General features: G+C 47.0%; 1 protein-coding gene across 6 annotated transcripts in view; it reads right to left on the bottom strand.

Moving 5' to 3' along the window:
• Positions 1 to 3365: 3365 nt before the first annotated feature.
• PDZD2 (PDZ domain containing 2) overlaps positions 3366 to 22938 on the bottom strand; it is a 313071-nt gene continuing 293498 nt past the window's right edge. For all 6 annotated transcript variants that reach the window (XM_025924651.2, XM_086676439.1, XM_086676441.1 and 3 more), the window contains 6 exons: positions 17440 to 21496; positions 16073 to 16190; positions 11239 to 11340; positions 10175 to 10436; positions 7550 to 7684; positions 3366 to 6322 (listed from right to left, as the gene is read on the bottom strand). In XM_025924651.2, the coding sequence (XP_025780436.2) occupies positions 6156 to 6322; positions 7550 to 7684; positions 10175 to 10436; positions 11239 to 11340; positions 16073 to 16190; positions 17440 to 21496 (4841 nt within the window). In that variant the 3' untranslated portion in view covers positions 3366 to 6155. The remainder of the gene's footprint in view (positions 6323 to 7549; positions 7685 to 10174; positions 10437 to 11238; positions 11341 to 16072; positions 16191 to 17439; positions 21497 to 22938) is intronic.

Here is a 22938-nt window from a genome sequence, read left to right as displayed (position 1 = left end):
CTATGTCACTGTTCTGACATCTTGCCTAAATCTGCTGGGACAGTCCCCAGTTGTTTTTATTTTTATTTTATTTTATTTTTTTTTTAATTTTTTTTTCAACGTTTTTTATTTATTTTTGGGACAGAGAGAGAGCATGAACGGGGGAGGGGCAGAGAGAGAGGGAGACACAGAATCGGAAACAGGCTCCAGTCTCTGAGCCATCAGCCCAGAGCCCGACGTGGGGCTCGAACTCACGGACCGCGAGATCGTGACCTGGCTGAAGTCAGACACTTAACCGACTGCGCCACCCAGGCGCCCCCCCAGTTGTTTTTAGTTTGGATATAGTCTGGTTAAGTTATGAGTCTCTTGTTTTATAGTTTCTGAATTTAGCCTTCTATTCACTTTATGATAAAAAAATACAGTATGATGCAAACTTTAAAAAATATTTATTGATGTCTTTTATAATTTTTATACATATATTTTTAGTCCTAATAAAATGAACTACATTTAAAGATTTCTTAAATTCATACCAGTCATGTTTTGAGTTATCATCACTTAGGCTTAGTATTTTCCTTAATGCATTACTGGATTCTACTACCTAACATTTCATCAGGATTTTTATTTTATTTATGGATAGCCTTTGTGCATTTCCATTGTATTTTAAGCATTTTCAAGTTCATCTTCAATGTCACTGACTTAGGTTTCTGCAGTTTGATTTGACTTGATGCATCTGCTAGGTCTTTTAGTTTGGTAAAGTGGTCTCTTAGTTTCTGTTCTTGGTTACACCAGATCCATATTAATCTCACTTGATTTTCTTTCTTTTTTGATCTTGTTTCTTAGAAGTTACACTCTCTTTAAGTACATTGAGAATACAAATCCGTTTGAATTTATCATCTTCTGATACCCAAGGTGGTCCTCCCATTATATTTATCTGCCTTTTGCATATTGTGTTTCAGTGTCCTTCCTCCACCTTTCCCAGTTCTGTCTTCATGAGGAAGACCTTTGCTGAACCAAATTGTTTTTAGTGGGGGTCCTGTCCGAGCTTGCTGTTTGCTCAGGGTTGGTCCGTAGGTCTCTGTGTTTAAGTGTGTTCGGTTCATCCTTTAGGATGAGAGAAGAAAGCTGGGTAGTGGCCGATCTTAGTCTTGTTTCATTCAGATAGCTGCTTTGGGGGGATTGGGAAGGGGTTATGTGGAGTGGCACTTGCTGCTGGAGCCTTTCTGGGGTGGGTGAGCTGTGGCAGCTAAACCCTTACTGAATCAGCTCAGCCTTTTTGTGGTAGGGTCCTATCTGGCGGGGGCTCCCTTCAGATCAGACCATTCCTTGTGTGTTGTTCCTTGGCCCTATCTAGGCTGACCCAGGTATCTGGAAAAAATCAAAACAATCCCCTCTTCAACCTCACCCTCCTTACCATTCTGAGGAGTGTAAATGGTTTCAATTCCGGGTGCTTCCTGCTTTTTCTGGGGCCCACTTTGTCCTGCAATCCCCTTTTTCCAGGGTAAGACTTTAGGTGGCCTTCTTCAGGACTCTCATTTCATACTTCTTTTGCTAAAGAGAATTGTATCCCATTTCATTGCTCTTCAGTTTGGTCTTAAGATTGTATTGTACCTGGTATGCATTCTCCAGCACTCCTAGAATGGGCTATTTCTGTATTAAAATTCATCCCTCTTTGTTTTTGTTTGGGCTTTAGACAAAAAAGTTACATGAACAAATAAGCACACTCTGTCAGAAGTTTTACCTGAGTAGGAGTGAGCCAGTCAGCACCTGACTTTTTGGGTGTATATGGAAAAATTCAGGCAGGCAGCAGCTGGTATGTCCAGAGAAATTCTGTGATAAGAGGCCGAAGTTATGAGAAAATAGCATCTATAAGGTTTCTAATAAAGAAAAGGTATGAAGAGTTGGTGATAAGGCCACTGACTGGTAGAGGGAGAAGTGGATCTGCAGAAACAGACCCACACATAGCAGGATGGTTATGTAATATGTTTATTTTTGAGAGAGCACACGAGCAGGGGAAGGGCGGGGGGTGGGGCGTGGAGACAGAATCCCAAGCAGGCTCAGTGCTGTCACCCCAGAGCCCAACGTGGGGCTTGATCCCACAAACTGTGAGATCATGACCTAAGCTGAAACCAAGAGTCTGATGCTCAACCGACTGAGCCACCCAGGTGCCCCAAATAACAGGGGAGTCTTACCAGTGGAGGGCACTGAGTGAACACCCATGAACCCCGTCGTTCAGTCTCAGAGGCCCGGTCATATGCCAAGTCCCATTTTTACATTTCTATGACATGCCATCATCTTTCTTGTGCTACTCTAGGTTGGTGTCTGCATCTTAAAATCAAAAGAGACTGAACTGTTGCTTTTTATTTTACTCTGTGAAGCAGGATCCCAGGTCATCCAAGCATGGGGCCACGGGGGTGGGTGGGGTGGTAGCGGGAGGTGAGTGGGTAGCAGTTTTGAGAAAAATAAGGAATAGTAGTCATTATAAAGAGAAAAACCGACAAGGAAACAATGGCTGAGTAGCTGGGGAGTCTCCAGGTATCGCTGGAAATCATGGATTTATAGCAGCATTATTCTACATGGTTGTGGGATTTCCTCTAGGAAGAGGAATGTAGGAACCAACAAGCTGGCTAGTGGAAGGAAGGATCCAGGATTAGCTGGGACAAGGGTGCCGAGTCTCTGGGATGGATGGGGGCTGCTGTGCTCTACCGTGGTGTCTAGTCTAACAGAGAAGAAATGAAAGGTGGGGCTTCTGATGGGGAGAACATCAACAGTGTTGGGATTAGGCTTGCGGAAATTGAAGACTTTAGTAGCGGGAAGAGGGGAGTAAAATCTAGACGGTCAGGGCTTTGCAAAGGCATGGGATGTTGAAGGTCTTGGAGATTTAGATTGTGTTAGATCCTCAGTGTGGCCATGTAAGAGTTGATTAAAAAAAAATTTGTTTTTAAATGTTTACTTATTTTTGAGAGAGAGCACGAGTTGGGAAGGAGCAGAGAGAGAGGGAGAGACAGGATCCAAAGCAGGCTCCAGGCTCTGAGCTGTCAGCACAGATCCCTGACGTGGGGCTCGAACTCAAGAACCACGAGATCATGACCTGAGCCGAAGTCGGACGCTTAACCAACTGAGCTACCCAGGTGTCCCAAGAGTTGTTGATTTTAGTTCTGTTACCTTTGGACCTCTCATTTATGTAATAATTTAAGTAATAATAAACATGTCTTGATATTTTTTATATTTTTATTTTAGAGAGCGTGTAAGCAGTGGGGAGAGAGAGAATCCATGCTCAGCATGGAGCCCTAAGTGGGGCTCGATCAACTGAGCTACCCAGGCGCCCCTTATATTTTAAAAGGTTACTTTATGGATTGCAGAACTAAAACAACAAGGAAAGAACCAAGTAGTAAGTAGAGTGTTTATTTTTTTAAAATTACTTAAAAAAGGTTGTTTACAGAGATGTGGATTTACATAACTTGGCGACAACATTTTAAAAATGTACAGGCTATTTCATATTATTGCACTTACTCTTTAATATATAAGGCATTTTATTTTACATAAATAAAGGATGTATATTATCATACAACAGGTGTGGTGCCAATTAAGTCAACCATAAAATTAAATGAGATGTGTATGGAAGGACAGAAATGAAACCCGACTTCAACCTTCACAGAATATCCTTGCAACTACAATTTACTTGTTGTAACACATATTTACCTTCATAACTTATTGTGGGTGACTGACGAGTTAAATAAAAACCCCAAACAATGAAAATTTTAGTAGGATAATAGAATACCATTAGTGCTCACTTCAGGAAGTGTGGGAATTAGACTAATTAGAAATACTAGTCATGCCTTGAACACTGAAGACAAGTAAGTAGCCTTCTAAGGGTCAGAGATAGTTTAGCCTTTTGCTTTCTCCCTTCAATTCCAACTGGTGACCAGGGAAACCCTTCTCGCAAGATCTACTAGAAATGGCTGATGACTTTAACACAATTTAGTGAGCCAAAGGTCTACCCTTTGCACTCTTCAGATACGATGATCAGGGACTCTTGGAAGGAGACTGTTCCACTGCTCCCCATTCTGTAGATGTTCTGTTTGCGTAGGAATGTGAATTTCTTACTGGTAGGCACAGCTGGAAGGGCGGAGGCAAATATTCTCTTACCATTCAGGCAAGAAAGCAGAAACCACAAAACTGACCCCAGAGACTTAAAAACAATCTAGCATGCACCTTGCACTGACTGCCTATAGTATCCTACCTGGAACTGTAGTGAATAGTAGAAGCTAAATTAATCAGGTCTTTCTAGCTAACTCTTGTGCAACATTCTCTTTTGTATATAACCTACGGAAAAAAAAAAAAATGAGAAATCTGGGCTCACCAGCCAGATACTTCAGTCCCATCTGAGAGACCCCTCTGGGCCAACTTTACAGAGGTTTACTGGGATTAGTCACTTGGAAAAGCAATGTACAAAGGTGAGTAAGCACCTCTATGATCGGGGGAGGGGTACGGTGACCTCCATTCTTTTCTCTAAGCCATAGACCCAAGCTGCAGGTTATTGGAAGAAGTCTCCGGCATAATACCTCGGCGTCCTCCCAACAGGCAGGTTATGATTCTCACCTGTACTCCCAGGACTCGATCTGCTGGCCTGCATCACCCTTGGATCTGGCTCGTAACTACATAGTTCTGCTGCTTTACCTTGAAAGAGTGACTCACCCTTGTTCTCCATTTTCTTCTTTTTACATCTTGGTAAATGTAGCTGGTGAAGGTTTAGAATTTAAGAAAAGAAGGTGCAGTAGGAGGAGAAAAGCCAGTTTTGTGACAGGGAACAGCGCATTGAATGGGAACAGCCACTACGAACAAGTCATGCTTTGAAAGGAGAGCAGCCGGGATGGGTTTTCACAGGCAGTATGAGTCACAACAGTCTTTTGCAGGGAAACGGTTTTGCAAAAGGAAGAATTTGCAAAACAGGAAAACAAAACCAGCAAACGCTTTAGTCACTGCAGAGCCGACATCACACCCAGGTCAGGAAAAGAGGTCCAGTGCTTTAGAAAGGTTCTATTTCTTAAGCTTGTTGGGAAAGGGGAACACAACCAGCCAACCAAAAAAAAGTCCCCTAGAAGGATTATTTTTAAGTTCCTCCATTTGGATTGTAAATGTAATGCCTACGTTTATAAATCCAAGGGTACTAAAAAGATTTCTAAAAATTTGGCTTAAATTAGTGGTTGGAGTGCATAAAATATAGAAATGGAAACCCAGTGACTATGATATTTCTGCCCACTCTTGGGTTGACTGGTCTTGAATTGAAGCACTTATTCAAGACAAGTTGCAAACCAGATGCAAGGTGCTTTCAGAGCTGGAACTTTCTGCTCACTCAAAGCAGCAAAGTTCATGGCTATCTAATGTGGTTTATCAGAACGGCATTTTTGTAGCATAGCCTTACGACTTACACTTTTAGATCACGATCAGCACTTCATGATGATCGACAATCCACGGAGTTGAACTCTGCATCCGTGCATTGCACATGACACTCTCTAAAAAATATCACTTTCTGTATTTTGCTTTTTCATTTTTGGATAATTCCTGAGCTCAGCTTAACTGTTAGGTCATAACTTATCTTTTTTCTTTCTTTCTTTAAGTCTCATTTCTTTTCACGGTAACAGTACAGACCCACAGCTCCTTCCACTGAATGTGCCTAAAAGCACTGTTATTTACTTACAAAATTATATAAAACTGTAGTCCTTTTAGTTGTGACATTTGTGTTGCCCCCTCGGACCTGGTTACCTCCCTCACTGCCAGGACTGGGTACAGTGTGAAAGGAGGCAAGAAGGATGCGAAGGTCTAGGTAAATGGTTCGAATGAAGGGCACGCCATGTCTCATATCCCCATCAGTAGATGTGAAAAGGAGGGGACAGGCACTGGAACAAAAGGATCCCTCCCAGCCGAGGTGGTCCAGGTCAGAGGCCTCCAGGGGTCCGCTCCACCGCTGCTGCACGCACAAGAGGTCAGCTTCACGTAGATGTCAAATCCTGGAGATTTCTATAGTCCTTGCCTGTATCAGTGTTCCTGTGTTGTTTTAGGAACCCAGCGTTTGAAGAAGTTACTCTGATTTGCTCAAGTAAGGGAACTGAGAAAAGGAGATGCTTGTTCAAAAATGTAACCAGCATGACCAGTGAGCATCACCACTGGTGATGGTTTCAGGACGAATTTCTATGCTTCCTAATTACTAACTGCACAGGTCCCTCCGGGACAGACTTCATAATATTCCAGGCGTCAAAGTGCATGAGCCCAACCAGGGGTTTTCCATTAATGGCGAGAATTTCATCTCCAGCTTCTATTGTTCCCGCTTGTTCAGCTGCACCCCCTGTGAGAATAAATGCAGAACAAGGGCTTGGCACCTTTGTGGTATTCAAAATAAATTCCAAGGAAACGAAAAACTTAAGTGGTACCCAGTGCCTATATTCTTAAGACGCACAGGGCATACATCCATTAAATATTCAAATCTGTAACCCCCTCCTCTCCTAAGATGCATAAGCAGTGGACTAGGAGAAAATCATTTTCAATGTATTTAGGCAACAGAGGGAATACGCAGACTAGATAAAGAACTACAAATCAGTAACTAAAATCCAAATGGCCAGTAAGTGGAGGAAAACAGGCTCCACTTTGATCTAATATACCATGACGGCTAATCAGGGACTGTGGAGATTACTTACACACAAAACCTGATGTATTTCTACACCGCAGCTTTCTATATAACAAGCTTAGGAGTATATGGGTGTATGTTACTGATACTGTTAGTATTCACTATTGTGATAGCATATTACATAAAATAGGATATACATTCGTATATTTTTATATAAACTGATATTGTTAGTATAATTATACTTTAAAAAAATGTTAGAGGAAGAGAGATGATCCCAGGCAGGCTCCGTGCTGTCAGCACGCAGCCCACCGTGGAGCTCGATGCCAAGAATCACGACATCGCGGCCGGAGCCCAGATCGAGTCGGATGCTTAACTGACTGAACCGCCCAGGCTCCTCTATAATTAGATTTAAAATTTGTAATATAATTGTTTAGCTCAGGAACCTGAAGAGGTCTTTGAGAACTGTCCAAGATTAAATGACGATGCAGGGTCATAAAGAGACCTCAGATCTACCACGTGTTTCAATGATCTCTACTCCCATCCCAGTATTGCAATTTTAAATGAATGGGATCTTGGTCCATGTTAACTACCCCTGACTGGCAACCCTAATGGCCTTACTTACATGTATGTTTACATCAGCTACAGCTAATACTAGTTAAGAACACGGAGTTGGACACAGACCCTGGGGCCAGACTGCCTGGGGTCAAGCCTTATTCTGCCATTTGCACCTGTGACCTTCGGGGCTTGTATGGCCCCCTGTGGCACAGTCTCTCCTCTGGTGAAACAGGGATAACAGTACCTGATAGGACTGTCATGGGGGCGACATGTGTTCACATGTGTAGAACACAACAGGGCGGACACACAGCACACCCTGTATGTCACAGAGAATGAGAACATTTTCCAAATGGAAAGAAAACAGACTGCTAACTGGGTTTTTTAGGGCATTACCTTTGTACACTCTTTTAATGACCAGGGGCCCGTCTCCAGCCATCGATGATTTTCCTCCATCCAGACTCAATCCCAGCCCAGCAGAGGTCTTCAGCACTTCAACACACAGAGCATCGTGGGAAGCTACACTTCTACCTGTAGCAACGATGTTCGGAAGGATGAAGAGACAGGGACACTCATCACCTCCTGTCCTGTCCCCTAAATGTATTCCCCCCCGCACCCTGGAGTCCCATCTACCTTCGAAACCAGTGTTAGAGTTGATCTCCCAAATTTGGAGCTGGCCTCGTGGCTAAGTTCCTGCCGTACCTGCACCATGTGCTCTCCTAAGCACTTCCTGTTGTGCCCAAGCAGAAACCCCCAGACTCCGAACTGCTCTTGGCAAGCCCCACACGCTGCTGCTGTGGGTCTCAGTGAAGTCACACTTGAGGAGTCAAATTTGATTTCCTGCTGACCCTGACTGCCGATGGCAGCAGTGTGTCACAGTCTGACCCTGAAATCCTGCAACACCCAAACGCCAGACCCCACGTGAGACCGTGACCGTGGATTCCAAAGCTCCCAGGGACGCCCAGAGCTCCTTTCCTTCCTCCTCCTGCCACACATGCTCCTGTTGTGTGTTTTCATCACACGCCAGCTGCCTTCACTGCCGTCTCCTCTCTCCACTGGGGGGTGGGGGACGTTTCCACGGCAACACTCGTGCCTGCTCTGTGTGCTAGTGTGGAGAGGCCTGGCTGAAATCCGCCTTGGAGATCTGCATAGAGATTGTAAGCTTGCCTTTTATTTCTCTTATTTACACACGTTCTCATTGAAGGACGTTGAGGGGAATGGAAAGGCGCACCGAGCTCTCTGGGAGGCAGGGGAAGGACCACAGATTAAACTGCCCCCTTCAGGTTGAGGCCGAGCTAGCCAGCATCACTGCTCTTGCACATAAAGGTCAGTCCATTAGTGTGGTTTCACGAAGGCGACTCCACGTCCCATGTGGTCTGAAGGAAATGTGCTAATGGGAGCAGCCTGATTTTTCCGTAGGTGATTTCACTTGCTGTTAAACAGGAAAACAGGCCCATTACAGGCTCTCAGCTCTGGCCAGACTCTACTGGAATCACCCAAGAACCTTAAAAAGATTGTGATGCTGGGCCCTGGCCCTTACCTTCACCCCCATCCCTGAGGTTTCATGATTGAAATAAGCTGGGGAATTCACTGAGCAGGAGGATTTTAAAAAGCTTCCTACGTGTCTTTAACGTGCAGCCTACCGCATCAGCCCTCAAGTGGGATGCTCTCTGTGTTAGGGGAGAACTGCACAGGTTCAGGTAGAGCCCTGGGCACGGGCATTTTAAGGAACAGGAATACGAAAAAATAAAGGTTAGGCCCTGAAAGTGTTTACAATTTGGTAACTGTAGAATCTGGTTCAAGGCCAGATGTTCTGAAGGTGCCACAGGAATACTTAATGATTATAAATGACAGGATTAGCCTTCCATATCCCGAGTTCATGAGTCTTAAGAACTCTGGAAGCTACCGGGATTAAATGTCAAGTTGTTTCCTTTGACAAGTTGCCCGGATCCCACTGAAAGTACAAGCAATTGAGACTATGCGGAGGCAAAGGTGAACATGACAAGGTCTGATGACTTAAGGTGTTTCCCAATACTGGGAAGGGCTTCAGTTTTCTAGAAGAGCAAAAGCAAGGGAACAGAGAAGGCTGAGAATGCCCCCAGCCTGCGGAGGCATCTGGACAAGAAGAGTTCCGTTTGTTCAGTGGACATCAGTGCCCTTTCCAGCAAAGCAATCACAGAGAGCCCAGGCTGCCATGAAGCCAAGGTGAACAGGGAGGAATTCAGCTACCCTTAACTTCATTAGGGAGAGATGTTGAGTGGAAAAAAAACCTCCCCAGAAGGCAATGCCCTGACCCGGGCCTCGTTGGCTCCCCTATGCCACCTGGACTAAAGACATCACTCCTGAACTCCAAGGTAGGGGACACCACTGAAGTCTGATGTAGTTATCTGAAGGCCGTAATCAGCCTGTGCTTCAGAAACACAAGTGGTACTTAGTTCCTCCTGAGTAAGTACTTCATACGCCTTGCTCATGAGCCTTGGTGTGACAGTGTGGAGGGCATACAGAAAATCTTACTTCTGAACCTCTTTTTATAAGTTCTTGGTTGATTAAGGCTACAGTCTCTGTCTTTAAACATCTGTACCCCCTCATTTCCTTACATTCTTCTAAAACAGGAAAGAATACAAACCTTGATATTTTCCGAGGACAAATCTCAGTACTGGAATTTCTCTTTCTACAGTCTCAACATGATTCCCCTCCCCTGTCACAAGAGTTTCTTGCTTTACTTACCGGCCACTTAAGTCCTAAGAAGAAGATATAAATGTGAAAGGGCTTCCTTCTTAGCACATTTAGAGAAGCAGTCAAGCAGTCGTTAAAAATCTTCAATAGTATGACTTTAACTACTGGGGGCAGTGGTTTATAACTTCCTTGTAACACTGCTTTTGCAAGAACCATCCACCGACATAAGACTTGACTACATTTGATTTCTCTGACCCAGATGATAGTAGTTATGTTCCTTCGTGCTCACCAGGAACCAATCTGCCAGCTGCACCCACCCTGCTGGTTGTTGAACTGGTGTCTTACCTACTCCAGGCTCCAGGAGGCTGGTCTTTCTGGATAGCAAGCCCTTCCCATTGGCTTCCTGTCTGGTGGAGGATCTGGGCTGGTCATTCCCTTTCTTGATGACTATAAGGACATCTTTGTGCAGCTGTGCTTGGTGCAGAACCTTCAGGACATCCCCATGGGCTAAGCCAGCCAGTGAGGTGCCATTGACTGATAGAAGGAAATCCCCTCGGTTCACAGTCCCTTCCTGAGAAGCAGCCCCCTGAGAAAACACCCTGTGCACCTGCGGCAAGGAGAAGTCAAAAGCCAAAGTCATCATACAAACGTGGTACCAAAAACCTATTCAGTGTGAGGGATGGAATATATATATTTAAAATGTTTAATGTTTATTTAGTTCTGAGAAAGAGACCGAGCATGAGCGGGGGAGGGGCAGAGAGGGAGACACAGAATTGGAAGCAGGCTCCAGGCTCTGAGCTGTTAGCACAAAGCCTGATATGAGGCTCAAACTCATGAACCGTGAGATCATGACCTGAGCTGAAATCGCACGCTCAACCAATGGAGCCACCCAGACGCCCCTGGAATATATTTTTACTCAACTTCTTGCTCGTGTCTAATATATGCCTGGCACTCCATGGGGGCAAGAAGAACACAAAAATGAACAGGACCTGGTCTTGCCTAATGAAGGTGGCCTCTCCAATGATCTCAAAGTCCTTTGAGTGATACAAAATTTTAGGTTGTTCTTGAGAAGGAAGTGATTTCAAAAGCAAATGCGGGTTTGGTCAGTTAATTCTAGTGTTTTCCTAGTGCTAGAATAAAATGTTAGGTGAATAGGAGGGTACAGAAAACTGATGTGTATTTGCATCTAATCACTCCGTCTGTATACATCAGTCAGCTCTGTGGTAAGAATGTGTATCTTTGCGAATGAATATATCATATCCTACTTTCCCCACTTTTCCATTTTTGTTTTGTTAGGAGGGAACAAACACCAGCATTCTTTGAACTCACAGACGTGAATTTTGTTCTGATCAAATGTGAGGCTGCTTCAGGAGTGACTTTCCTGCGAGCACCTTGACACTGTCACTTACCACAATTGATTTTGGCTCCACATCTGTTCCTCCTGCCACAGTGAATCCCAGACCTGAGCCTTCTTTTTTATTCAAGACGATGAAGCAAACATCTTCTTTATTCTAGTGAAAAGAAACAGAAAAAAGTACAGTTGATCCTTGAACAACATGGGGTTTGGGGCACCCACCCCCACACTGTGGAAAATCTGCCTATAAATTTTGACTGCCCCTCACACTTAACCGCTAATAGCCTGCCCTTGATGGAAGCCTCACTAATAACATAAACAGTTGGTTAACACATAGTTTCTGTTATATGTATTATATATTGTATTCTTACAGTAAAGCTAGAGAGGGGTGCCTGGTGGCTCAGTCAGTTAAGCGTCTGACTCTTGATTTCAGCTCAGGTCACGGTCTCATGGTTTGTGAGTTTGAGCCCTGCACTGGGCCCTGCGTTGGCAGTATGGAGCCTGCTTAGGATTCTTGGTCTCCCTCTCTCTGTCCTACTCCTGTTCACTCACTCTCAAAAAAAAAAAAAAAAAAAAAAAAAAAAGCTAGAAGGGAAAAAACATAATTAAGAAAGTCCTAACAAAGAGAGTGCATTTAGAGTGCTATAAAAAACTCACGCGTAAGTGGACCTGTGCAGTTCAAACCCATGTTGTTCAAGGTCACGTATCTGTTTCTTGTGCTGGGAGTTAGTAAGTTCTGTGGTCAGCCCTCCCGCTGTGCTGCACAGCTTGTCACCACGAGCCCCAGTGGCTATTCAGGAGCTTTCCCACCTTTCCTGAACTCAACTGTCCTCTACCCATCCTGGGCAGTGCTTACTTGGAGTTTGGGGGTCCATCCTGTACCTATAGAACCACGGGGATGGTGGACAGAAAGGGGCAGGGATGGGACAATATAGGAGCTATTCTAGGCACCAGATTGTGTCTTCCCAAATCTGAAGACAGCACGTAATTTGGTCATGAAGGGAATTCTTTTTGTTTTTTTTAATGTTTATTTTTGAGAGAGAGAGAGAGAGAGCATGAGTGAGGGAGGGGCAGAGAGAGAGGGAGACAGAGGATCTGAAGCAGGCTCTGTGCTGAGCACGCAGAGCCCAATGCGGGGCTTGAACTCTTGAACCGTGAAATCATGACCTGAGCCAAAGTCAGATGCTTAGCCTTAGACTGTGCCACCCAGGTGCCTCGCGAAGGGAATTCTTCATTCTATAACTGTTTAAGTCTATAATTTAGTCAGGCCAGGGTCAACAACAGCAGAGAAGAGGTGCCAAGAGGCAGGATGAGAACACACTGAGGCCAACTGTTTTATGACCCCTTCCCGCCACATTCAGTTCGTTGGATTTGAGGTGTAATTAATGAATGGGTATTCCTAAAATACAAAGTATGTTAAAAAAATATAAAGTAGGGGCGCCTGGGTGGCTCAGTCGGCTCTGTCTCTCTCTGTCTCAAAAATAAACATTAAGGTGGCGCAGTCGGTTAAGCGTCCGACTTCATCCAGGTCACGATCTCGCGGTCCGTGAGTTCGAGCCCCGCGTCGGGCTCTGGGCCGATGGCTCAGAGCCTGGAGCCTGTTTCCGATTCTGTGTCTCCCTCTCTCTCTGCCCCTCCCCCATTCATGCTCTGTCTCTCTCTGTCCCAAAAATGAATAAACGTTGGGGAAAAAAAAAATTAAAAAAAAATAAACATTAAGAAAAAAAATTAAAAAAAAAAATATAAAGTACCCTAAAACTAACTGCCAACTTGTATTTGAGACTAGAACATTCCTAGTAGTGTCTAGGCTTACGTAACAAAAGACTGTCCTGTGTTTCAAGCATCCAACAAAAGATACCTTAAAATATTTTAAAATAACTGAGTTATTCAGTTATTATTATTATAATTATTCTGAATTTTGACTTCCTTCACCGCACATGGTAAAAATGATTCCGCAACATTTTTCAAGATCTGCATTGCTAGGTTCCCCATGAAGTGATTTATAATCCATCAATTCAAGGTGTTCTCAACCCAGCAACAGAAAAAGAATCTAAAAATAAAACTGAAGTGTTGTTTTGATGAGAGAAGGTGAAAACACTGAAAGAGAGAACCACCTCTGTATTGTGCTGGGGAAGGAACCCATAATTAAAAAAAAAAAAAAAAAAGAGTTTAGGAGTGCCTGGGTGGCTCAGTCGGTTAAGCGTCTGACTCTTGATTTCAGCTCAGGTCATAATGTCATGGTTGGTGAATTTGAGCCCTGAATCAGGCTCTGCACTGACAAGGCGGAACCTGCTTGGGATTTTCTCTCTCCCTGCCCATTCCCCACTCACATGCAGGCTCGCTCGCTCGCTCTCTCAAAATAAAACATAAAAATATAAAAGAAAAAGAGTTTAGTCCTATTAATACGTCCTAAAGAGTGATCCCAAGCATTTTATGTCTCCCCAAAGAAGTTCATTCAAACCAAATCTCCATTTGCTGACACTAGAATGTTCCACAGACCTGCTGGGGGATTTTGACTTTGTTGGGAAGTCCAACCATTTACAGGCTCAGACACGTTCAGAGAGAAGAATGAAAACTAGGTGTTCTTGATGAAAATGGGGCATGTGGTCTGGTACACCCAAATTTTAATTTGCTCAAAAAATGTTTTTTCGAATTGTGTCTGAGGATACAAGTGCACTAGAAGCCGACCACGGCCACTCTGTGAAAGCAAGTGAAGACTGCAGGGAAATGAGGGTGAACAGCTGCATTCTGATGCAAGTAGGAATGCTGTTCCACACCAAGCCACCGTACTTGTCTGGGGGTGAATGTGGAACCAGAGGGACGGGGTGGGAGACCCTCCCAGCTGGCACTCAGCGTCCTGCCCGCACAAAAAGTCTCCCATTGTGTCTGTGGTCCCTGAAAACGTGCATCTCATTTGTGAGGTAGGTTGAGACTTTTTGGTTTTCTGCTTCTACTTTCTTTTCTTCTTCTTAAGTTTATTTGGGAGAGAGAGGCAGAGAGAAAGGGAGAGAGAGTCCCAAGCACTGACAGTGCAGAGCCTAACGCAAGGCTTGATCCCATGAACCGTGAGATCATGACCTGAGCCGAAATCAAGAGTCGGATGGCTTAACGAACTGAGCCACCTAGGTGCCCCTCCTTCTACATTTTATCTAACACTGTAGAATGTCTGAGGACAAGGGACCCGGCAAAGTGTGATCCCACCATGCCATGTTGATTGGAAATGCCAGAATGAGACTTGCATGCATGAAACACTTATTGTCACAAGTCGAAGAAAGAAGGGAGAGGACAGAACGGTCCCTTTCACTGAAAGTGAAAAATGCTGGATGTCTCAATGTGTTTGTTAACTGCACAGACCCAAACCAGCAGGCTGAGGACCAGAGGGAGTGTGTAAACTAAGGGGAGCTGGTCTCCTCTCCAACCTGGTTCCTTCCTCAGGGGATGCCAACATCACAGCCCTTCTGGGTAATGCTAGAAATTTCTGGCACAGTGTTCTCAGATCTATGAGTGGCCCAGGTACATTACCAGTCAAGAAAAAATTGTTCATATTTGTTTTCTCAAAACAAATATTCACTTATTAGGGTTCAAATCTCTAAGGGCAGTTCTGAGAAATTAACGTTGTTCTTCAGAGCAGTATTTTAGATATGAACCCATGGCTTCTTCTGTTATTATGATCACATCCAATTTATTGAAAGACTGCATTTTTTTTTAATTTTTTAAATGTTTATTTTATTATTATTTTTTTTTAACGTTTATTTATTTTTTGGGACAGAGAGAGACAGAGAATGAACGGGGGAGGGGCAGAGAGAGAGGGAGACACAGAATCGGAAACAGGCTCCAGGCTCTGAGCCATCAGCCCAGAGCCTGACGTGGGGCTCGAACTCACGGTCCGCGAGATCGTGACCTGGCTGAAGTCGGACGCTTAACCGACTGCGCCACCCAGGCGCCCCAATGTTTATTTTTTTTTTGAGCGAGAGAGAGACAGAGCACGAGCAGGGGAGGGGCACAGAGAGAGAGGGAGACACAGAATCTGAAGCAGGCTCCAGGCTCTGAGCTATCAGCACATAGCCTGATGCGGGGCTTGAACTCATGGACCGCGAAGATCATGACCTGAGCCAAAGCTGAATGCTTAACTGACTGAGCCACCCGGGCTCCCCAAAAGACTGACTTTTTTTTTTTTAATGTTTATTTTTGACAGAGACAGACAGAGTGCAAGTGGGGGAGGGGCAGAGAGAGAGGGAGACACAGAATCTGAAGCATCTCCAGGATCCGAGCTGTCAGCACAGAGCCCACTGTCAGCACAGAGCCAGATGCGGGGCTCAAACTCATGAACTGTGAGAGCATGACTTGAGCTGAAGTTGGACACTCGACTGACTGAGCCACCCAGGTGCCCCAAAAGACTGCATTTCTAATGACCGGTTAGCCACCTTGTACACACACACACACACACACACACACACACACACACACACACACACACTAACTCATTTCCCCAGCAGGTGGCTCCCTTGACAAGTAGTTAACGTCCACCTAGGTGCAGAGATGTGCTGCGGCCATTCCCTCATGTTTCCAACATGCCTAGTTCAGTTTTGAGGACCCTCTGTTGACAGACTCCAAGTGTGGGGGGGTGAGGAGGATGGTAACTAGTCACTACTGGGGAATTAACACAGCGGCTGCGCCAATCTGGCACCTGAAATTCAAGTCAAGGTCTAGCTTGTGAAGCCAGCTGCAAGCTGCAACTGCGAGAGAGGTCAGACCCAGCTGGGCAGCTCTGTGCTCGGGCTCAGAGCAGAGCTCTTCCTGGCTCCCAGAGCTCCTGCCCCGAACCTGGGCACGACCCCACCCCGGCCCTGCCCCAGCCTCGTCTCCCTGTGTGGTCGGGTTCCACTCACCTCTGATTGTGCTTTCGCTTCCTGAATGAGAGCCGGGACCGTCGATCTTGACCCCACTGATGATAAAACAGACTGTAATCTTTGCTGGTCTCCTGCTGAGACTAGAAGTTGATCCAAACTAATATAAAAATATGAAAGAAAAAGGCAATTTTCTCCTTTCATAAGGTTGTATGTACAATGCTCTTTCTACCAAGTTGCAGGTGTTTTCTGATTTTCATGCTCTCTTTTGGTTTTAAAAATAATTTTTTTAATGTCTGTTTATTTTCTTCTCGGGAGCGCACTGTGAAGGATGGACAAGGAGCAAGGAGAGCAAGGAGTCACAGACTCCGAAACAGGCTCCAGGCTCTGAGCCGTCAGCACAGACCCCGATGTGGGGGTCGAACTCATGAACTGTGAGATCATGACCTGAGCCGAAGTCGGAGACGCTCAACTGACCGAGCCACCCAGGCGCCCCTTCAAAAGGTGCCCCTTTTGGTCATAAGAACTCTCAATACAAACTGCTTGAAGAATCCTGAGTGCTGGGCAGGAATGTCATTCACAGGAATTACTGTGGCTTCTGGGATCCATCACCTCAGGATGTTAGGGAACCAGTGCTGGAGCTCCGCAGAACATTTCTGACAGTTTGAAAAATATTCTTTAAAATGTTAGGAATTTTCTGCTTAACTCGGGTCAGCTTCGAAGGCCCAGACTGTTGTCCCCTGAGGTGCAGCCCTCCCTGTCCACTCTCATCTCTCTGATGGCGCTCTTGCCAAAAGTGCCATGTCCCATCAAGACTGCCCTGCAGAGCGACATTCTGGAAACCCTTTCTCTGCAGGCATGGTCTTTTTCCAGTAGTGATATTAAAAAGCAAAGGGGGCTAAATGCAATGTGGTATCCTGACAGAGAAAAACGACGTTAGTGAAATGTGTTCCGTGAAATCTGAATTAAGTCTGTGGTTAACTGTGTTCTTCTAGTGTTAAATTTCTGACTTTTGACAACTGGACCAGGATTACAGAAGATGTTCCCATTAGGAAGAGCTGGGTGAGGAGCTTGGGTGCCAGTCTTTGCACCTTTTCCAAAAATTGAAAACTAGTTCATAATTTTTTAAAAAGTTTATTTGAGGGGCGCCTGGGTGGCTCAGTCAGTTAAGCATCCAACTTCGGCTCAGGTCAGGATCTCACAGCTCGTGGGTTCAAGCCCTGCATCAGGCTCTGTGCTGACAGCTCAGAGCCTGGAGCCTGGAGCCTGCTTTGAATTCTTTGTCTTCCTCTCTCTAACCTTCCCCTTCCTGTACTCTGTCTCTCTCTCTCTTTCAAAAATAAATAATAAACATTAAAAAAAGTTTTTATACAGTTTATTTGACTAAAAGGCGAGAGGCAGATACTTACTTAACTGACCAGCCTTTTCCAGAAGGCAGATCCCAGGTGGTTTCACCCACATGATGGGCTGAACTGGGTGCCCCAGGCTCACTGGCTTTAGGGCTGCTTCCTCCTGGACAGGCCCTGTCCCCCCGCTTCATGGGGCATGAAAGGGCAGTGGACCCATTGAGGCCTCCCGCGGGAGAGCCAAGCGACCTCCTGGGGGTGATTTCCAGCTCGGTTTTGAAGAGTACGGCTGTCGGTCCCACTGAGAAGTCCTCACTGCAGAGCTTGTCAAGGTCAGGCATGCTCAAGGCCCTCAGTTCCTGGAGCTTAGAGCGGGATAAGGGAGAGGGCTGGGTGTGGCGCACCGAGGACTTGTTCCTTTTGACGGGAGAGGCTGGGGTCATGGTTGGGGTGGGAATTCCAGAAGGACTAAGTGATTTCTTTGGGTCTGAGTCAGGGCCCTTGTTACTGGCCTCCGCTGGATTCTGCTGGGAGACTGTCAATGCTGTGCTGGAGGGGGACTTGGTCATCTGGGGGATCAGGGTGCTGGCTTCACTTTGGCTTTCGCTGCAGGAACTCAGGCTGCGTCTCAGTGACCTTGCTGCTGGGTCACTGGGGTGGCTGAGGCTCCCGGAAGCAATGCTGCCAGATGACCGTCTCCCAATGGGAGGCTTGGAGCTCGCTGACAAAAAAGGAGACACCCCAGACCTGGCCACCAGCCGGTCAGAATGGGCTAGGTTCTCAAAAGACTTGATCCTCTGCTTCACAGAGAAAAATGAGGTAGATTCGTAGTTCTGCTCAGAGTAGTAATGTCTTCTAGTGACTTTGATTTTGTCCGTGACTAGGCAGCTCGTCTCTCGCACTGAAAGAACATCCCCTTCGTCTGTTGTTGGAAGGTTCCTCGATGTCTCCAGGAGGGGCTTGACGCTGTACACGCCCTGTCCGTTAGGCAGGCCAAGACCACCACCTCTGGCTGCCTTGGCCTCGAGGAGCCCCCCACTTGTTGCAGGGATCTGGCTGTCCCGGTGAGAGCGACCTGGGCTGTGTAGAGCATGCCCTTCCCGTCCAAAATGGCTTGAAAACTGGGCCGGCATGGAGTAGGTCCTGGTCGCTGGCCTTGGTGTGAAACATGGATGGTCATCTGGCACTGGGCCCGCTGACGTGCCGTTCTTGGTCATCCCGAGGGAGCCTGACACCTGACTTGACTTCCCCTGCGAGGAATCCACCTTTCTAGTAGGCAGTTGTGGGGAGGAGGAGGAGGAAGCCAGTTTTGCCACACTGAAAGATCGCTGGGTTTCCTGCTCTACCTGGGACGCACGAGATGTGAGTGACGGCGGATGACTTGAGGACGTCTCCTCTGACTGGTGACAGAACCTGATCTCACTCTTCTCCTGACAGTTGCTCTGGGCTAAGAACCCTCTTAATCTGTCACTTTCAGCTAGCTTGTCACCACATGCATTCTTGGGCATTCTTTCAGAAGAAATTTCAACTATTTTCAGCTGGTTTGTTCTTTCTAGGGGATCACCAGTAATTATTCTGCCTCCTTTGTCATCAGTCACCCCCGATCGGGCTACTTCTGGTGCCGAATCCATTCGGCTGGCCGTGCGCCGCTCCCTCTGCCCAGGAGGTGGGGCCTCCTGTCCGTTTGTGGCTGTGGATGCGCTATTCCCTGAGGCCACAGGGGGAGCCCTGGTCTCTGGCCCACACTTAGGAGATCTGGGGGCCGCTGGGCAGCCTCTGCTGGGTTCTGAGTGGAAAGCCACGTAGGATCTACCGCATGCACCCTGCTCAGGGAGAGTCCTGGGGGAGGCGTGGGGCGAAATGAACGCTGTGATGCTCGTTTCCGAAACTGACGGCTTCAGTGACCCCGGGGCAGCAGGTGGCCTGCTCTCCAGCACGCACTGGGGGGACCTGGGGGTGGCCGTGGCATTTTTGTCAAGCTCCTCGTGGTCTATGTGGAACTGGTTAGATGCTCCCTTCAAAAGCATTTTGTGGGAGGTCTGGGGTGAAATGAGGGGTTTCCTGGGGTCTGTCCCACCAGCCTTGGCAACGTGAGCTGCAGGGGCCTCGGAACTGGCTTTGCTTTTGCTTTTGATGCTGAGTCTCTTCAGCTTAGGACCAGATTTGGGTTTCTGACAGTTACTTAAGAGTGTTTCCACTGAACTTTTTTTAGGTGAGTCTTTATTTTCCAGATTCACTTTCAGCTGGGGGGAGCTATTAGGCACAGCAATCCCCTTTCTGGAATTCTGGCTGGAACTCAACACCTGACTTTTGGAGTCAGGGCTTCTGCTGGGCGCCATGGGTTGCTCCTTTTCAGTTTTGCCCTGTGAATGTGTCCCTTGGTTATTTTTATTTATTTCTTTAAACCAGGCCATGATGGGTCTCCTGGAAACCATTTTTGGTTTCTGTAGCAACTCATCCAGCTCGTGACTTTCGGAGATATGTAGATTTGTCAAAACAGACTCTCCATTCTTAGGGACATGCACGCTACAGGGGGACTGATTTTCAGTTGCACTGACATTTGTCTCTTGTTTTTTATTTGGGGTCTCGACACCCAGCAAGTCATGTTCTAAACCATCTACCGTGTTCAGACTGCCGAGAGCGACCGGAGGGTTGTGGAAATGCGTGGCGGCTTCAGGAGGCTGCCTGTTCCCCACAGATGAGCTAGTACTGGTGGCCTCCATGGTTTCTTCTTCACACGAGGGTCTGGGGTTCTGTAAAATCCTTACATCTGCATGAAGTTCATGCTCCTGAGAGCTTATATCCGAGAGAAGAAATGGCTGGGAAGAGTTTGGAATTGAAGGGCATGAGTTTCCTGGCACAAAGGATGCTCTCTCGCGTGGATTTCCCACCACTTGACTCAGAGCACTGTGCTTTAAGGGCAGAACTTTGGCCAACACAGGGCAGGGTGCGGCCTGGGCAGGTGCGTGAGCGGTAGTTGAAGGTGGATTGGGGGAACCATTTGTAGAACAAATTTCAATTTGCTCCTCCTCAGACTCTGTAGTGTCTTCCCTGTGAGAAGATCTGCGGGAATGAGGGGGTGACCAGTTGTTCCTGGTGGAAGCTCGTGGGGCTTCGGCGAGCGATTCAGGGTCAGAAGATGAGTCCTCGGCATCACCATACATGGATGAGAGAGATGGCTCCGTGCTGTCACCCAGGCCCGACAGGGACATGCTGTCTTCGTGAAAACTGCTAAAATTTCTAGAGTAGTTGCTCAAAAAGTTTTTGTTCACAGTAAAATGTTTGTCAGGATTAATGGAATCCAAAACTGAAGGCTGGGAGGCCCACTGTGGGAGGGGGGGCTGGCCAGCAGCCCAGGCCCTCCTTAGGGTGGGGGTCTGGTTCCCCACGACTGGCTCAGCATGGTGGGAACTTCCATTTCCAGTGCCTGCTGGAGGTTGACCCTGAGAACGTCCCACTTGACTCAACCGGTCCCCTTTCTGAGGAGACTGAAGTCTTGGTTCAGAAGCATCCAGCTCCTTGATGAGTGTGTCGATGTCAGTCACAGGACTGCCCCCGCTTTCCCTGGGGCAGCAATGCCCGGAGACACCCCCACACGCCCCTGCAGCCCGGTCAGCGGGTGACGGCAGGGAGGGGCTGGCCTGCGGGGCCCTCTCGGACACAGAATCTGTTCCCTTGGGCAGGGAAGAGCCTGGGGAGTTTGCAGGCACGAGGACGCCTGTTGCTTGCAGAGCCTTGCCGTGGTGACCGGGACTTCTCTGTCTCTCCTCCTGGGACACGAGGTCTGGGGACAGGACGCCACTAGCTGCAGACGTTGCCTCTGCCTCAGGTCCCGCGCCCCTGTGGGCAGCTGCCTTCCTGGGCAAGCTGGCTTCTGGGGCTGCCGGAAGGTTGCTGAAGTCACGACGAGCCGCTGCCATCTTCCCTGGGGAGGCGCTGCTCTCCTGGGTGAGACTCACATGACATCTGTCCTCAGACTCAGGCACCCCGGGTGACACTGGCTCTCCACGGTCCTCAGGCCGCCTTGCTGGCCCCGTGTCCATGGAGGTCTTGCTGGGCTCAGGGTGAGCTGCCCCCTTCTGCTCTGGGGTAGGGATGAGGTCTGGGGGGCTATCCAGTCCTGTGTGGAGATAAGGGGGGAAGCAGGGAGAGAGAGGGGAAAATGTGAGAAAAACTCTCAATTGAAAAAAAAAAGGAAAATGAAACACTCTCAAATTTTTGGTCTTTTTTCAGAAAGACATCCCACAGCCTAAATGTAGGCCTCCTTGTCGTTCTGTTTTTGCCTCTGAAATTACAGAGCGCTCACATCTAACAAATACCACTCTGCTCTAGACGTTCCGAAATAACTCAGACTGGCTGGCAGAATAACCCTTTGTTTCTGCCTTTTCTCTCTTTTTGGTTATTTTTAAGGATGGGGACCCCAGAAGCCCTTCCCCTGGGTTTCTTTACACCGTCTGCTCTGATGGCAATGGCCTCAGGGGTCAGGCTGTTCTGTTTGATCCCTCGGCTTTGTGTTCATCTGCAGAGGCTTCAGGTCTCTGGTTTAGCTCTAGGTCATGGGTTTGGCCTTATGGTGGGAGTTGTGTGCTGTAGAGTCTAAAACAGTCAAGTGACGACCTCTGGGGACTTACTGCTCAGCGCAGGACAGGAGGGAGGAGGCTAATTTGGGAAGAAACACAGGACACCACAGAAGGAGGCAAGTCCGCACTGTACCTTGGTTTTGTCTTGACCGCGTTGAGAGGATTGGGAGAGCTGGAAGGCCACATAATCTGGGAAGCTCTGACAGAAGGGGTCGGGGGCAGGGGGGGCGGGGTGGGAGTTCTGCGGGGAGAGTCGGGCCACACAGTGATCGGGAGGAAGGCGAAGAAGAAAATGGAATGAAAGCAGAGAAGAGAGTGCATGAAACCTCAGAGGCGCAGGGAAAGGCAATGCGTGCCGGCGACAGTGGGAAATGAAGTCCTTTCATGAGACGGGCTCTGGAGGGGCTTCCTCATGAGGCCCCCACACACTCGGGCTAATCTGTTCACCTCTGGCACATGGCATCTTATAATCGGGAGAAAGGACATAATAAGAACATTAGATTTGCTATTTTCTTGGGAACTATGGGTTGCTGGGAAACAGTCACAATCAAAGCACCTGCTTTGAGAAGATGGTCTCCCCAAACGTTATATTCACTCCACATCTCCCACACAAATCATTTTTTTAATTTTTTAATTAATGTTTTAATTTTTTACTTAAAAATTAAAAAAAATTTAAATACTTTTGAGAGAGAGAGAGAGGAGAGAGAGACAGAGCGTGAACAGGGGAGGGGCAGAGAGAGAGACACAGAATCTGAAGCAGGCTCCAGGCTCTGAGCTGTCAGCACAGAGCCCAGTGTGGGACTCGAACCCACGAACCGGGAGATTATGACCGGAGCCAAAGTTGGGCAGTTAATTGACTGAGCCACGCAGGCGCCCCTTCCACACAAATCATCTTAATTGCATATTCCTTTTCCCTCCTGAAGTTCCTATGTCAACAATTAAGAACTAGTTATTAGGACTTAGTGCTGTGCTAAGAGTTTTT

The sequence above is a fragment of the Puma concolor genome, chromosome A1, assembly GCF_028749965.1.
Source record: "Puma concolor isolate L17-30 chromosome A1, mPumCon1.1.hap2, whole genome shotgun sequence".
Lineage (NCBI taxonomy): Eukaryota > Metazoa > Chordata > Mammalia > Carnivora > Felidae > Puma > Puma concolor.
This window is presented reverse-complemented; position numbering and strand designations above follow the sequence as displayed.